The 18,464-nt window shown below is 33.3% G+C and overlaps 1 protein-coding gene across 2 annotated transcripts in view; it reads right to left on the bottom strand.

The window, feature by feature from the left end:
- LOC132707416 (cyclic nucleotide-gated cation channel subunit A) overlaps positions 1-18,464 on the bottom strand; it is a 53,468-nt gene that overhangs the window by 23,383 nt on the left and 11,621 nt on the right. For both annotated transcript variants that reach the window (XM_060679264.1, XM_060679265.1), the window contains 2 exons: positions 13,516-13,678; positions 2,413-2,949 (listed from right to left, as the gene is read on the bottom strand). In XM_060679264.1, the coding sequence (XP_060535247.1) occupies positions 2,413-2,949; positions 13,516-13,678 (700 nt within the window). The remainder of the gene's footprint in view (positions 1-2,412; positions 2,950-13,515; positions 13,679-18,464) is intronic.

The following is an 18,464-nucleotide window of genomic DNA, read 5'->3' on the forward strand; positions in this document are numbered from 1 at the left end:
TTTTGTATTCACTGTTTTCGTCTATCACATACGCTGTTCGAGATATTGGAAAAAATCCAAATGAAAATTACCATTTCTCGTCCTCAATCTAGGAGCAATGACGTCACTTACTATTACGAAGTACTGCATGGTTGCAGAAAGCAAGTATTTTCTTGAAAACCACTTTCTCCATTAAAAAAAAATCAGTATTTAAAAAAAAATAAAAATCGCGTCTGCAAGTGTCTACACAAAACATAATTTTTCAAAAACTGTTTACGAGACAAAAAAATTCTTGAAACAAGAAGCAGAAGAACTTTTATTCTTGACAATTTTTCAAAAATATACAGGGTGCGCCGCAAATTCAAAAAAATTGAAAAATGGGTCCCCCTATTATTGAAAATTGGCCGCATTGCGCATCAAGAGCCACTTTGTATTTGCGTTTTTCGTCTATCACATACGCCGCTCGGGATATTTGAAAAAATCCATATTGAAATGCAATTTCGGGGGCTGGCAAGACGCGATGACGTCATTGATTATTACGGCGCACTGCATGGTTTCGGAAAAAACTTATTTTCTCGAAAACCATTTACTATTTTCAAGGACGCGTGGAAAATCCAGGGCTATAACCTCTACTTCGAACAATGATTGTATCATATACAGGGTGTGTCGTTTATGGGCAAAAATTCTAAAATATCTTAAACATTTCCGTTTTTGTGGGAAAATTGTTGGCGACAAATGAACAACCGTTAAAGATTTTATTTGAACAGTATCGTAAACCGTGTCGTGAGAGAGTTTCAGGTTTCTTCAATTATACAGGGCGCGAGATATTTGAAAAAACTATCATTCGACCACGCTATTATTTGTGCCAATTTTAATATTTCGCGATGTTTGCTGTAACTTTGAAGTTCGATGAGATGTGAAAGACATTTTACACTGGGTGCATGTAATTGCCCAGTTACATCGATTTTGGGAAAGTTCCATAGTGGTCCGCAGGAGCACGATAGAAAAACAATGCGTCCCTTTACCACACGAAATCGCGAAGTTATTTCCTTTTATAATAAAAAGCTGCTTCGCGCTACTAACTTGCCCCGCCCAGTGACGATTTTTCGGAAGCAATCTTGCTAATATATACGCATATGCCGTCATGCTTAGAAGATTAATTTTTTTTTTCGGAAATATCTGTGACTGTCCGTACAGTTGTACAATTGATATAGCTTGCGAATAAGTCATCGGTAAGTTCTGCATAATTACTACTTATTAGTAAGTTTGATAAATTGCTACAAAAATTTGCGACCATCTGTATAGAGTTTTTCATTAAATGTTTATTTATTGACCTATTTTCAATTATCGGGGTTTAGGTAAGTGACAATGTCGACTTAAGACTCGTTTTTAACATTTCGCCAAATATGAGGTTCAAATTTTGAAAAACTAAAAAAATATGCATTTTCAAAAAAGGTAACCATTTTTTTTTTCATCATCAAATATTTCAAAAACTTGCAGATATACATATAGGGCGTTATACATAAAATATATTTAGAATTTAACACAGAATATCAAAATGTAATAATATGCAGGGCATTCTGTTTGAAATAAGCAAGTTGACAACTTCCCGTTGAACCGCAAGCAACAGGAAGTTGAAAATATTTTTAAAAAGAAGTACACTTGGCTTAACTTAACCCCAAAAACTGAAAGGCGTTTCTAAATTACACCTCAATAAACTTTTCAACAACCGGTTTTGTGAAAAACGTATAGTCTAAAAGACGCGTACTTATCTATATATGTTCATCGTATGAGAAAGTCCTAAATAAGAAAATAGATCCATAATATGACGAATCGAATCTGGTGCTCGTTCTGCATACGTCAAAATATGTTCACTATGATCTTACAAGGACGCAAACTTATAGTTGGTTATAGTAGATGGTTGGTTAGCCCATACTTATGGATATATTTTTAACGTATAGAGTTCTTGGTGATTAAATATATGACGAATCGTGTAGAGCAAATAGGCATACGAATTCTCATTGTACGTCAGAGTATAAGTCCCGAACGAGCAGTTCGAAAAATGTACGTCATAATTTTAGACAAATGAAATCCGCACACTTATTTAGGGCCGAATTTGTCAAACTTATGCGAAATTTTTATATATATTTAAATATACATAATTTAAAATATAGTTAAATAGCGTTTTTTTTTTAAATTTATGAATAGTCGTGGATACTTATAAATATGCTTTCAACTTATAAAAGAATTTTATAATTTGGCCAATCATGTAGAGAACATAGCCACACGAGTTACATGTTGGTGAATAATTCCTAAATGAGTAGCAACTTGTCTTCATGTATGTGTGAGAAAGTCTTACTTATATACTCGTGAACAACTATAGAATCTTACATTAGTATTGGAACCTATCGAATGGTATCTTTTTTTACTCACCTACGATGGTGGCAAAGATCAAAACTCCAGCCAAAAAGTCAGCGACGACGAACAAATACTCCGCGTCGTTCTCAGGTACCGGCGTTTCGCCTATGGTCGTCAAGGTCAGCGTGGACCAATAAAAACTGTAGATGTATTGCCGTGCCAATGTCGAATTCTTAGGCCCGTCGAGATTGTACACCCAATTGTCAGTACCGAAGCCTATCGCGTAGCTGATCGCGAAATACAGACAAGCGTTCCAGTGTATCAGTACCAAAATGGCGAGCACCACTTTGCATATTCGAAACACGTTCGGATAATTTGTGTCCGTTTCTGTCCTCTCGAACCACTCCAACAAACGGGGAAGTTTGAACAGACGATTCAGTCTCACTATAACCGAACACGGCACTTTGATCTGGCATTCGTACGGGGGCCACCACAAGTACGAAACGTCTGTCGGCAGCACGGCCAGAATGTCAGTTTTCCACGACTTCGACTGAAAGTAGTGGGCGCGTAGCTTTTTGGGGTCTTTGACAAGGAGTCCTTGTTCCAAATAACCTGGAATTGGTTCACACCATTTATTTACTTATCTATACAGCACGTAACTTGAAGGTAGACGGCAAATTTAGGAACGTAATTTTAAGTAGAACGTGAAGAAGTGGTCTAAGTAATTTAGAATTATTAAAAAACTAGAAATGAAACCGGTTATGTCTGTGGACTTTTCTTTTCATCTTATTTTATAGTATTATTTTTTGCACATTACCGGTTTGTGAACCGCAAAATGTCCTAAAACTCTAAGACTCCCTTTATTTTGAAAGTCATTTTAGGACTAACCAAAATTGAAACCCAAACTAACTAATTAAAACTAACCAAAAACAAGGATATTGGGCGTTGTGGGTGTTAGCAAAATGACTAAATGGATATTGTTGTTAATGTTGGATCCTACGGTAAAGAATCAATTACCAAAATTTGAAATCTGAAATCAGAGATATATATTTTTTAAAATCAGCGGACTGACATTATTTTTGACAGATGTTGAAATATAGTTGCAAAAATATAATTTTATTAATATCAATAAAAATTATGTTTACAGCATTGAAAACAGAATTCTATCAACAAAGGAGGCAATTTGCTGAAACGTGCAGTCCTATTGCACCAAGAAGCCTGGGACTGGAATTCCCGGATTGAAGAGTTTCATATGAAGTCTCTGGAGGCCTCGAAGATTAAGAAGTTTATGGTAAACTATAGAAAGTGTCAGTGATAGTAAAAGTCAACACAACCTTGCATTTTAAGGTGAATGGAATATACATAGTCTAAACAAGAAAAATTCGGTGTTTAAAGCACTACTGTAGTTGATTTTAATATGTTTTTTAGATTTAAAATGCACAACTATTAATTTTTGTAACACGTAATGAGTAACCTGCCGTTAAATTACGAAAACCGAGCTTGCGTCTTGAATTTAAATGGAGTTAAAAGGCAAAACTTTATAAACTAGACTTGAGCGGTGTCGCTTCTGAAAATAAAGCCATCAAAAACATTTCGGCATTACTTTCGAAGTTAAGACGTAAATGTTTCGGAAAAGACTTAAAAAGTTTTATAGGCGGCTTAGCCTTTCCAAAAACTAACCAAAACTAAAGTCGTATATAAAAAAGAAGCATCAAACAAAAAGGTGCGATTTGACCATAGACGAGAATTAATATGCGCATGCGCGGCCATTTGAGATTTTGTTTTTTACCAATAACAGATAGCCAACAGTATTTTCTCAAAATTTAAAAGTTCTGGGAAAACCTATTAAGCGAATCAAAACATTTAAGCGCCGCAGATTAATAAATCTCCCAAACTAATCCAATTTTCAATTGGATACATTTACAATTGCAAATGCTTCGATTATAGAATCCTCAAGACACTACGTTAGACATTTGAAACATAAAATTTGAAATTTGTATAATTTTAGAGACACCCTGTATATTATAAAAATTTTATGTATGAAAGTGATTAGGAATTATTACTTGCAAGTGTTTTCCAAAGTAGAAAAATAAACATACCCAACAGACTACTAAAAAATAAGAATATTTTTCTAACGTAACGTTTAGCTATTTCTATTTCAGAAAAGTCTAAGGTAATAACATGGAAAGTTCCGTCCAGATCCGGTCAATAAAATTATTTTTGATCCTTATTAATGGTATGCTACTAATGGCTATGTTGTCATTTTTGAGCACTTACCATTTCACCTGATATATTCCACCTCAATGTTCTTTTGGAGTAAATAAATAAATAAACATTTTAATGACAAAATAATTAAAAAATTACTTAAAACATTAGAAAATATGGTTAAGTGGGTGTTCATGGTATTAAGGGATTAGGAAAAACAATATTCCAATAATCCTCCATTATCAGTGAGCGAATTTTTATTTTAAATGGGCATGATTTATAACCCACCATCATCCTAATTTTACTGTACAATAAGCTGGAACCTCCCGAACAAATGTCCAGCCCACCAGTAATCCCTGATAAAAGACTCCCAGTGTAATTCGAAATACCCAGTTATTCCGTTGGTAACAAAAAATTTTTTTCTACTCCCGCCTGCCTAATTATACAGCGCTCCTATTCGCTCCTCTGGTGCCAAATAAACTATTGTATGCTACCATTTTCGGAGTTGATCCAAACCTGTGTGCAGGGTCGTACTAGCTGCACTTGATATAAAAAAAAAACTTTTCAATGAAATTAATAACGAACAATGACTTGACGACTTGACACGCCGTAATCCCTGTGCATACCTAATTCAATTTAATTATTTTAGATTTTACGTCTAATGATAGCCATATCTTAGGTACGTCCATGCTCAAAAAATTTGACCAAATTATCTATACGTTTAGCAAAGTTAATTAAAAAAAAAATATGGGAATTTTTTTTACACGTGGTGACCCAACCCTGCAATTAACCCGACAAGTGCGTTTCGATTCCCACCCTGACGTCAGTCTAAATATTTGCCTAACCTCGAGCGCAAGCAAATTGCTTTCGATGGGGGAGAATTTATGAATGGTAATTCTTTTTTGCGTCTCGGCTCGGTGCTGTGTAACCATAATTTCTTTTACTCGAACAAATAGATCGCTCCCTCTTTCGCTGGACACATGGGTGGAGGGGGGACGGTAAATTAAATCGAATATATATTTCTTGTCACGCCACACGAATATATGAAGGCAGATTCATGCTGAAATTTGAAATATGTAAACTAGAGATCAAAATATTAAGAATTGTTCATGACCAGTACATTAAAATGTTGAATATATAATTGCACTTTTCACAAATTCACAAACTACAAAAATGCAAGTTTGCACTTTAGATACAGAGACTTGGTACATTTTAACTTTTAATTTTATACATTATAAAATGATAAAGTCGCATTTTGAAATGATTATATTTAATGTGATGGTGAACGATTAAGGGTACACATAATATGTGTTGCCTACATTTTTATGAACAAAATAAACATATGTTCCATTGTTCAGAAAATAAACAAGTATTTTCATTGTTTCCATAATTATGAGAAAAAAAAGGTATGACAACAAATTACACTTGATTCGCGAAATCTACTATTGAATTATTGGAGCCTTCTTTGCTCGTGGCAAGTCTTCTTCTCTTTCTTACTTGAGCAAGGGCACCACTTTTATCATTTTCAAAATTCAAAGCTATTTTCATTACCCTCCAAAATTTATGAAATGAGTACCTTTCCCGATTGGTACAACTTCTTGGGTGACTTCTTGGTATTGTATGAAAAAATGTTTTCTACCTTCTTTTTGTTCAAATATATAAGTTACGGCTGTTATTTAAATGTTGTAAGTCTACCAAATGCGGAATATATTATTTTTTATATGTCATTTTTAACATTATTAATGAAGGCTTGAAATCTTTTTTAAATGTTGATTTTTTTTAAAGGGATTTTAGTGAGCTTAATTCCGACACCATGAAAACTATTTGAAGTTAATGCAGAAACTTTACTCTCAGTTTAGAAATGTTTTGTTTTTTGGATTATAATATTATAATATTGATAATAAAATAAAAATAGAAAAATAGATTTATACACTTATACAATTAAGAAAAAATTGTCCAAAATTTTAGCAACTTCTAAAATGGGAAACCAAAAAATTTGATAACAATATAATTTTTCTTACTTGGGCGTCGCTTATCTGAGGCGACGTTAAATTTTGTCAGCCTATGAACTTTTATACGACTATAGTTCACTGGATCTCTTGTTCTTTTGTTATTCTTACAATATGACACTGCATTTATTTTAATTTATTTATCATTTGCAGGGCGTTTTACTTAAACGTTTAAAAATTAATTATGCTCAGAGGGTTAAAAGCATTTGACACGTCATTTGTCATGCTTGACTGAGAGTGTAGTTACTATCAGCGCATTTAGAAATGTTTGTATTTTTTTATAATATGATACGAATAATAATAACAATATAATTCACTTAAAGTACTATAAAAGCATATAGAAAGAAAGTTTGTAGCGATTTTTATACATTTATTCAAATAAGAGAAAATATTTCCAAATTTTCCAAAAACTCTGAGAGTAATTTTTACATACATATATATATATATATATATATATATATATATATATATATATATATATATATATATATATATATATATATATATATATATATATATATATATATATATATATATATATATATATATATATATATATATATATATATGTATATATATATATATATAATATCAAAATTACAAACTAAACTCTTTTGAGCTTTTCCACAGAGGTTTCGGTAAACCAAGTTATTTGGAAAAGAAAGTTTCAAAAATTTTCAACTTTAATTTTGATATTGAAGTCCCAAGGAACAAGTACTTTTCCAGAATTTTCTTGTTAATTATAAGAAAATGAACAGTTTGCGTTCCCTATAAGAGGGACATAAAACGTTTTGGAGGCCGAATGAAACATAACTGTCACGGATTAGGAAATTATATTTGCGACGTTCGGGGCCAGAATACGATCCCCAATTAGTCCTATTTGCTCCGTCTTAAGTGGTATTTACACACGACGGGACTAACAATGCTGACTTCGCGTGATGGCTCTTATTGTGCCAATGAATTACGACGGATTAATTATATCAAGTGCGCCGCACAAGTTCCGTCACGCAAAGTACGATCGGTCATTAGCGAAACAAAGTTTGTTTTTCTTCGTCTACCAATTGAAATCGTTGACTTTATAGATATCTCAAATCTTAAAGATGTTTAAGAAAACTTAATATTACTTTTGCTTGACATACGTCAATGTTCTGTCCGTAGAACAAAGGAAGCTATGACATTTTGGTAATATTAAAATCTATCGATTTAAATGAATTTTGGTTATGGTCTATTCATAGATATAAGAAAGTTACCAATTTCTTTTGAACGGATTATCCAAGAGTGGGCATTAACATCTAATGCAACAAAATTAGTATTATTGATTAAGGTAATTATTAATTAATTAATTATTAATTCTTAATTAATAATAATAATCTTCTTGCATTGTATGTTAATGACCACCCTTGGATAATCCGTTCAAAAGAAATTGGTCACTTTCTTATATCTATGAACAGACCATAAAAGACGATTCCCAATTGGATAGAAAAGATACTTATGATCGATTTCTATTTCATATTTAATGAGATTGACCAGATTCCCCATTCTATTTATTTATAAATATATTTTTTTATTATATATTTATCTACACCAAGATTTACTAGATGTTGTGAAATTTGTGTTCCGGAACTGCGTTATGCTAACTACTATGAGTTTATGCCCTAAGCGTTCAACTTTTGAAATTTTATTTTTAAATAAATCATTTCACATGGTACGGAGACACCTTTTGATGTACCATGTTTCTGTTTATTTACACCAGTGCCGTTCGTGTGAAAGTTAATTAGTCTATTAGTTCTGTAAATTTACCTACTATACGAAATTTACCATTCTATTTATTGAAAAATATATATTTTTATTATATATTAATGTAAATTTTTCTGAAATAGTCTAAAAGAAGTGATACAATTTTTCCCACGTTTTTAGAAAAAATCCGCATTAGTTGTTAAATTTAAACGGCGCAAAATTGAACCACCACAAACTAGTTTACTGTGAACACCCTGCAAACATCATCTCTCTAAATATCGTGGAACGCCTATCCACCTCCGACAACCAGACACCCACTTTCACCAAAATTTACAAAACGTAGCGAAATTTGAATTGCTCTACGCCAACTATTATGAGTTTACGCCCAGATTCATTTTTTTAATGTATCACTTTTCTCTTTATTCACACCAGTGGTGTTGGTGCCAAAGTTAATGTGAATATGATTTCAAGCTCATAGCAATATTGTTATATGAAACAAATTTATTTGTTTAGGCGATAACTGTGCTAGCTAGAAACCTATTAAGCTTATCAAACAAGGTTTGACAATGTTTAATGTGCCACACCGAGCCTCACAAGTTTGGACATTAAGCTCGTATGAAGTTTTCTTTCAGTCCAATTTAGAAATTACGTACTATATAAGGGGTGTTTTTTTTCGATGTATAGAACTTTAAGTTGCAATAAAACAACGATGGATTATTTAATTGACATGAATTTTATTTATCCGAAAGATAATCTTGTGGCATTACATTTTAAATATGATTTCTGGCATATGACCGCCACGGCTGGCGCGGATGTAGTCCGATCTGGACGTCCAATTTTCGATGACTTTTTCCAACATTTGTGACCGTATATCGGCAATAACACGGCGAATGTTCCAAATGGTCAAGCGTTTGTGGCTTACCCGCATAGACCAATGACTTTACATAGCCCCACAGAAAGTAGTCTAGTGGTGTTAAATCACAAGATCTTGGAGGACAATTCACAGGCCCAAAACGTGAAATTAGGCGGTCATCAAACGTGTCTTTCAATAAATCGATTTTGGCACTAGTTGTGTGACTTGTTGAAACCACATCTGCTGGACATCATGGTTATTCAATTCAGGAATGAAATCGTTAGTAATGATAGCTCTATACCGATCACCATTGACTGTAACGTTCTGCCCATCATCGTTTTTGAAGAAGTACGGACCAATGATTCCACCAGCCCATAAAGCGCACCAAACAGTCAGTTTTTCTGGATGTAACAGTGTTTCGACATACACTTGAGGATTAGCTTCGCTCCAAATGCGGCAGTTTTGTTTGTTGACGTAGGCATTCAACCAGAAGTGCGCTTGGTCGCTAAACGAAATTCGCTTATGAAAATTGGGAACAACGGCAATCTCGTTTTGGGCCCATTCGACAAATCTACGCCTTACTTGATAATCGTTTGGCTTCAATTCTTGCACGAGTTGGATTTTGTAAGCACGTAAACCAAGGTCCTTCCGCAAAACTTACATAAAGTGGATGGACACAGATCCAATTCCTGTGCTAGATGGCGGATGGACTCATTCGGGCCTTCCTCAATGCTACGCTCTACAGCAGCAATAGCTTCTTCTGTACGCACCGTACGGCGTCTCAGGTGATGCGAGTTATCAATAAGAGTAAACGTGGTGCGAAAACGTTCCATGGTAGTAGTGCGCGATACGTATTCCGCACAAAACCATTATTTTCGAAATAAAATTGCACTATTTGCAAGCGTTGTTCAGGCGTGAGTCTATTCATAATGAATTGCCAAACCAAACTGAGAATAAATCACTTGACAACTGTTAAATGTCAACTTAAAGTTCTAAACATCGAAAAAAAAAACACCCATTATAATTCTCTTATAAAAGTTTTATCTTAAAAATCTGAAGCATAATCTGTATCGCATGTGTATAGTCTAGAATGAAATTTAATTTATGTTGGGAGGATAGACTCTCCAGAATGCTTAACTGGTAAGTTGTTAGGTGAGGTAGACTACAAACTGCCCAAGAAGATGGCACGGTCGTCATGATAAAATCATTATGGGGTTTTGTGAGCAAGTCAGTAACGAATCAGAACAACACATGAATCTAAGCTATTATCTTCATTCGGGTTTAAAGGCCGTCGTCGATTGGAATTAATTCCTAACGTTTCGCTAGCACGAGTGGCGAGCTTCTTCAGAGGTCCTTCCATCTCCGATGTTGGACGTAGACTCGTCCACGTCCAACATCGGAGATGGAAGGACCTCTGAAGAAGCTCGCCACTCGTGCTAGCGAAACGTTAGGAAGTAATTCCAGTCGACGACGGCCTTTAAACCCGAATGAAGATAATAGCTTATCAACGGGCCGCGAAAGCCTTAACCAATTTACAACACATGAATCTGTTGAATGAATGAATTTGTTACGGAAATGTTTACAAAATTTGGGAAAACTAAATGTTTTTTACAGGATTTTAGAAACCAAATATCTGCTCCTATTAAAACTCTTTTAATCTTCTCCTGAAGATGCCAACTTGGTTGGCGAAACGCGCGTCGAGTACGTAGAATTGAGTTTCGGTTTGTCGTAAAACGCGTTATTGTGTGAAAGTAGATATAAATAAAGGCTCCGGGCTAGAGTAAGATTGATATCCCAAACTATCGACCCATTTCAATTATTTCTATTCCAGGCAAAATGCTTGAGGCGATTATAACAGAGGAGTTAATTTTTAAACTTGGGTACGTTCTTGGTGAAAGGCAACATGACTTGTTTAGGGGTAGGTCCGTCGCTACAAATCTCTCACTGTATGTTCAGGATGTGTCTGATGCCTTAAATAATAGAATTCAGATGGATTCTATGAACACTTATTTCTTCAAGGCATACAATGTTAGTAAAACTTAAAAAACTACAAAACTCTTCAATCATACATTCTAGGACATAGTTGTCTAATGATATAGCGTCTGTTATAGCTCAGGGATTGCACTTAGGACCTATTCTGTTTTCCTTGTTCATAGTAGACTCGGGTAAATGTTTTGACCCAAAAGTGTAAGAGCATTGACGACTTTCAGAAGGACCTCGATAGGTTTTACGACTACTGCTTAGGAAACCGACTGGTTTTGAATATTGACAAATGTTGCTATCTTAAGCTCAGTAAATTAAAATATAATATAGCTTTTGATTATAAATTCATTAGAGTATGTAGTAAAGAAGTAAAGCATATCAGGGATCTTGATCTTGGAGTAACTATAGACACAAAAGTGAATTTTGAAATTCATATTGAAAACCTAGTGAAAAGGGTTTACAGCAACTTGGGTTTTATTACCAGGATTAGTAAAAAATTTAAAGATCCCAAGTCGCTGGTTATACTCTATAACGCCTATCTGCGGTGCCATCTTGAGTTTGCCAGTGGGATATGGAGTCTCGAATATCATAAATATTGTAAACAAAAATGAAAGCATTCAAAATGGTTTTTTTTTCTCAGGAAGTGTAGATTTAGCCACAATCTAATAGCTGTTTCGTATGAATCAAGCCTTGACTTCAATCATATATAGAAAAATCTGTTAGGCGAATAATATACCGGGTGATACAAGAAAGTGGGAACAATCTGAGATAGCGATTTGAAATTTGGAAGGGTTAATATAGGCCGAATGCACAATTCCTTGACAACATGTGGTCAATGGTTGCACTTCCGGTTTGAGCGGAAACGACAGTAACTTTTTTGGTTTCAGGAGATTCAGGAGATTATTCTACGTAGGATATGAAGGTTTTTCTCATTTTGTGACCATCATAAATATTATTTACCGGACCATCTGATCATGGGAAAAATGTAAATGAATTTTTCTTTATTTGTCTAATGGCAAATAGTATTTAACGTAATGAACTGTTAATTTTTTTGGATAATCTAGTTTTTTTCAAATAGTACCCTAGTGGGAACAAAAATTTTTTAAAACCTGTACATTTTTTGAAACATTTTAACACCAAAATTTTCAAAATCCCTTAAAAAAAGGCTCATAGGATGAAAAAAATCAGATGAGTAAATACATTTTTATAAAAACAAAATATTGCTAAGGTGGCTTTGCTTCTACTCATCATCAAGTCGGATGATTGAAAATTCTGACAGTTTGTACATTTTTATCTGATTATCGATTTTGTCGTGTTATCGATTTAGATTATCATGGAAAAACAATAATCAATTTATAAATGGAGAAAAAATTGATGTTTCTGATATAGGGGCAATGCAGAAAAAACTCTCGACAGGCCCGTCCATTGTTTTTTTTTTGTTTTCATAAAAATGTACTTACTTATCCGGTTTTTTACTTCCCGTGAGCTTATTTTTTAACGGATTTTCGAAATTTTGGTGTCAAATTGTTGAAAAAAAAATACCGGCTTTTCACTAGAGTGCTATTTGAAAAAATACTAGTTCATTATATTAATTGCTATTTGCCATTAGACAAGTAAAGAAAAGTTTGATTTACAATTTTTCCCATGATCATATGATCTGGTAAATAGTATTTACAGCCTCGTAGACACAATTTTCAAAAATTAAATAAAAATTGAAAAAACAAAGAAAAAATTAGGAAAACCGTCCTATCCTACGTAGAATGATCTCCTGATGGTGCCATTTAAAATTCGATAGTTACTGTTGTTTCCGCTCAAAACGCAAGTGTAGCTGTTGACCACATATTGTCAAAAAATTGGACATTCGGCCTATATTAACCTTTGCAAATTTGAATTCGCTATCTCAAGCTGGTTAAAAGTTATAGTGTTCCCACCTTGTTGTGTCAGCCGGTATAGTGGCATTTTTTGCACAATATTTAATATAATTAATTTAATAACAGAGTAGACCAAAACTCTTAAAAAAATCATCCTTTAATGCTAGGATGGTAATGACTAGAACACGTGCTTTACTCAATGCGCCTAAATATAGTAGAAATTTAGGAACCAACTCACCAATATCTATTTTGCAAAGAAATTGTAACAGTTACTTTTGGCACATAGATGTTTTTGCTTTGTTACTCAATTTATTTAGGAATTAAGCAATAAGTGTGTTTCGCTCTTACTAAATTAAATTTATTTCTACACTTTTCCTTTATTTTCTTTTTTTTTTTGAGTTTAGAAATAGTTTTGCTTACTCTTTTGAACTAGTATAAATATACTTAGTTTTAGAGCACCTTTTTAAATTGTGACGTTGGTTCGTTAATTATTTGTACAAATAAATTAAAAACAACTCACCTTCGTGTGCATGTACAAGAGTATCTAATATATAAATGACATCACAGACGTAATCCAGTGACCACCAGAGGGATGGCACCGCGTTGTTGAGTTCCCAGAACACGGCTCTTCCGAGGACAAATATCAGATTGTAGAGGACCGCCAGAGAGACCACCATTAACCACTGAAAAGAAAACGCATATTTGATTTTCAGACCAATCTACTAAAATACAATAATGCCACTTACAAGATGTAAATTTGCTAATGTCTATCGGTGACTCGAAATTAATCAGAAATAATTAAGATTTATTGAATGCTATAAGAATATAATATTCACAATAAGGTCATATCTTGACTAGATTTAATGAAATGCTATCTACTAGATTACAGATATTTTTTCAGCACTAGGCGATTTTCAGAATGAAGTCGATTTGGTAAGTTGTCTTTTAATAAGTATTTTGCTAATGATATATGTTCTGATCATCAACTGGGAATCTCGGGAGAAAATTATGACCCAAAGATTCTAAGTGATCTTATGCGAGAAAAGTAATATTTCATAAGTTTTCAAAGCCAGAGGATGAAAATAGAAATTGCAGTGGTATCACTTCCATTTTCAATAAAACAGAATATATGTGGCATCAGCAAGTTAAAACTGCAAATTTTTTAGTAAAACCGTTGGAAAATTAATAAGAACGTCACTCTATATCTATATTTACAATTGTGTTTATAAAAATTCGTTCAAAAACTTAAAATCTTTAATCATCCATATCTGTCAATTTATCAGCTAAAGCCTATAAATATATTATTATGGTAAGGAGAAGAATCGATTGCATTACTATTTACACTTAATATGCATTATTCTGTTACAAAAATTTTAAAAAATCAACTTTGCTAAGCCGCGAATTATTAAGACGCGCCTATGTACGATGCCAAGTGACAATTAGTAATGTACCTTAAATCAATTTTTGTCAGAGTCCGATCTCTCCAATGTATTCTATGGAGCATATGCATGGAATGCTGTAAACTCCTGGCATCTCAAACGGAATTTTGTCTGACGGATCGAAGATGGCTTTTAGACAAGTGATAAATCTGGTTTTGACATTGTGTTCCTTAAGAACTTTTGATATGTTGTCAGTGATATTTTGAATATAAGGAACGACAACGGTGGCAAATATGTCATTGCTTTCAGACCCATTGCTATAGGAAGGTTGTGGTGAAGTGTATTTTCTGATGGAACGCTTAATATCTTTAATGTGGAAATTATTAAAGAGAAGAGCAGAGATAAGGTGTTTTAATTCTGGGTTTAGTCAATAGGACAGAGATAGTTTTAAGGCTCTGTAAACCGATGATTTTTGAGCTGGATGGTGATGTGACAAAGCGTTAATGTATCGGTTTTCTGTAAACACAGTGTCTGATTTTCGATTGATAAGAATATTTATTAGTTTCTAATTCAGTGGTAACACGTAGAGTTTAAATATCTAAGAAAATCTACTAAGGATTCTTGATCATGACGCCGAATAACAAAACTATCATTGACTTAGCCTTTCCATAATTTTGGTTTTAGATGAAAGGTTTCGAGAGCTTTCTTCTCAAAGGTTTCCATATATATATTCTGGATGACTGGTGATAATGGAAAACCCATAGCTGTTCCCGACGTTTGTTCAAAAATTTTTCAATTAAGGTAAGAAGGTTTGGTTCCAGATTCTCAGATTTTAATGTATCTGAAATGATGTTGAGACTTTCAGGAATAGGGACTTTAGTAATGAGGGATTCTACATCGAAACTAGCCACAATATCTTTTGGATCTAGTTGCTAGAGAATATGTCAGAGAACCAATGGCGTTGACAATAGGTCCGGTTTGTGAATCATAGGGAGTCCATAGAGACGAGGAATTTAAGACTCATGAAGGATGACAGATTTTTTTACAGAGTCTGATTGAGAAAAAAACTGTTTCAAGGTCGCATTCCATAGATGACGTAGGATGATTTTTAAGTTGATAATATGATTTATCTGTAAGAATATCTTGAATCTTTTCCTGATATTCATTTGTGTTCATATTCTTTATCTGCTTTTAGGATGACGATGTTGAGATTAAATTTTAGAGCAATGCGTTCAGACTTTCGAAAATTAGATTTAAGGGGTTTCGATTTTTTAAGGATTATTGCCGTTCGAAGAGTTCCATCACAAAATACAGTTCAGCACAACCATGATGAGTGCGAAAGCAATCTCACACTTGCCACCGTTGTCTTTCCTTACATTCAAAACATCACTGACCACATATCAAAAGTTCTTAAGAAATATAACGTCAAAACCAGATTTACCACTTGTCCAAAAATCTCTCAACACCTTCGATAAAATTTTATTCGATAAAACTAATATTCTATAAGCAACCATACAATCTTAATCGCGACTCAGGTTTTTACCCTTCACCAATGTGGGAATCAGTCATCCGAGACGATGTTTATGTCCCTCATAGCTCTCCTCAAACAATATATAAGCAGGTAGAGATTAACTTAACAACAACCGATGCATGAGGAATCCAGAAGTTTCGTAAATAGCGCAATTCATATTTGAATTCTTTGGAAATATAATCCGTAATTCATTAGTCTTTCTTGGTAGTAAAACCTGTAACAGTAGCTTTATAACCCCGCCCTCCATCTTGTTTAATAACAAAATATATCACAAGAGTTTAAAAAATGAATTTATGTTGAAATGAAAATTTGTGTAACGCGATTCAATTTGTCATTCAAAGTCAGTCAGCAATATGGGCGTATCTTTAATTGTTCTCGAGATACTCTATGACATGCCATTATCCATACCATAAATACATCATCTACAGTGCGACCACTTTTGACTCTGTTATTTATTTATTCTGCTATTAACCCAACACGAAATATTTTTAAATATGCTATAACTAAATGCCACCAATAAATGAAAACGCCTCGCGATGATACTCGAATTGATTGTTAATGAAACAGACTAGTTGCACGGTAGCGTTATTGAATTCTATATCATTAATTAATAACATTATCTGTGACACGAGGTTCAATTCGTTGTTGATAAACTGCAGTTCTAGCAATGCGACACTTGAGACTTACGTATAGTAAAATCCATTCCGAACGGCATTTTGCTAAACAAATTTCCACGAGACTTGACATGGTCACACTAACGTATTTTCAACCGTAGGTACCAACATGCACATGTAAATACATGTAAATTTTCCGGGTATTGGCTCGAGATTAGGAGGTGAAAGTTTTGCGAAATTAACATAAAATGTGTCTAAAAGTGATTCCAAATTGTTTTAAATGTGGGCCTATAAAACCGCCCGTGAAAACTGTATCTCCTTCTCGGTCTAGTTTTAACTCTTGCCGAACATCACGGGCTTCCGATTAATGAACGGATATTTGACAGACGTATAGGCACGCCAGACTGCATTTATTAAAAGACGTTTCTCTGCAACTGGTTTAGAGGAAGCAACATTTCTTATTACTTCGACAAACATTCGGAGGTGTATAAAATATAAGAGAAAATTTTAACAATTAGTAATGTTCAGTGCTTAAAATATTAATAAAAACGAGTTTGCTACTTTGTAACTTGAAAGCAGTACACTCCAACAGAAATAAATATATAGAGATAGTAAAACGGTTCATTTTAACACATTTATATATATATATATATATATATATATATATATATATATATATATATATATATATATATATATATATATATATATATATATATATATATATATATATATATATATATATATATATATATATATATATATATATATATATATATATATATATATATATATATATATATATATATATATATATATATATATATATATATATATATATATATATATATATATATATATATATATATATATATATATATATATATATATATATATATATATATATATATATATATATATATATATATATATATATATATGATGACACTATATTCCGGGATATCATCCGTTCGCTTGTTGAACTCCGACTGGAATCCTGCAGACGTTTCGCCAAAATCTCACTTGCCATCTTCAATGCTCGCGCTCCAAAAACACATATGCATTTACCGACTTGTCAATTAATAATGAATGGAAGCAAAGCCATCTAAATAATATTTTGTTTTTATAAAAATGTATTTAATTATCTGGTTTTTTTCCTTCCTGTGAGCTTATTTCTCAACGGATTTTGAAAATTGTGTTCGAAGTGTGCCAAGTGAGATTTTGGCGAAACGTCTGCAGGATTCCAGTCGGAGTTCAACAAGCGAACGGATGATATCCCGGAATATAGTGTAATCACATTTTTCCATCCGTGAATCAATACGTGAAAATATATATATATATATATATATATATATATATATATATATATATATATATATATATATATATATATATATATACCGTAAACCGGGGTTACTTTAGACTGACGGGGTAACTTTCTAAAAACCTGTTTTTTATTTTTGAACCGTTCTGGCGGGATTACTTTTACAACTAGCGCCATCCTGGTGGTGTCGGGGTTTCAAGCATCACTTATCAGAGTGCGCTGACAACGTCAATCGATTGAAACAGAAAAATATTTTTCGCAACACTTTAGAACATCATGTTTTTTTGTATTTTTTTTCTCAGTTTAATGACTTGAAATTCCACGAAAACACATTCGTAAGCTTCGGGCACGTGCCTACCGCAACTACAGTGCTGAAACTTTGCATGAAGCTGTGGATAAATGTCTCAAACGTCAGATAACAATCAGAGCTGCTGCTGAAAAGTAAGTTTAACCTCTTATGTTGACATGGAAATGTGTTTCTTGAGGAATGCATGTGATTTATACAGGTATCTTTTTGTTTGTTGTAGATACGGTATTCCAATTGCGACTATAGCTTTGTATATGAAGGCAAAAGAAGCAGCCATGGTAGAAGACTCAGTCTTATTCAGCCTTAAGTCGGCA

The sequence above is a fragment of the Cylas formicarius genome, unplaced genomic scaffold (genome assembly GCF_029955315.1).
Source record: "Cylas formicarius isolate icCylForm1 unplaced genomic scaffold, icCylForm1.1 PGA_scaffold_9__14_contigs__length_23061073, whole genome shotgun sequence".
Taxonomy (NCBI): Eukaryota; Metazoa; Arthropoda; class Insecta; order Coleoptera; family Brentidae; genus Cylas; species Cylas formicarius.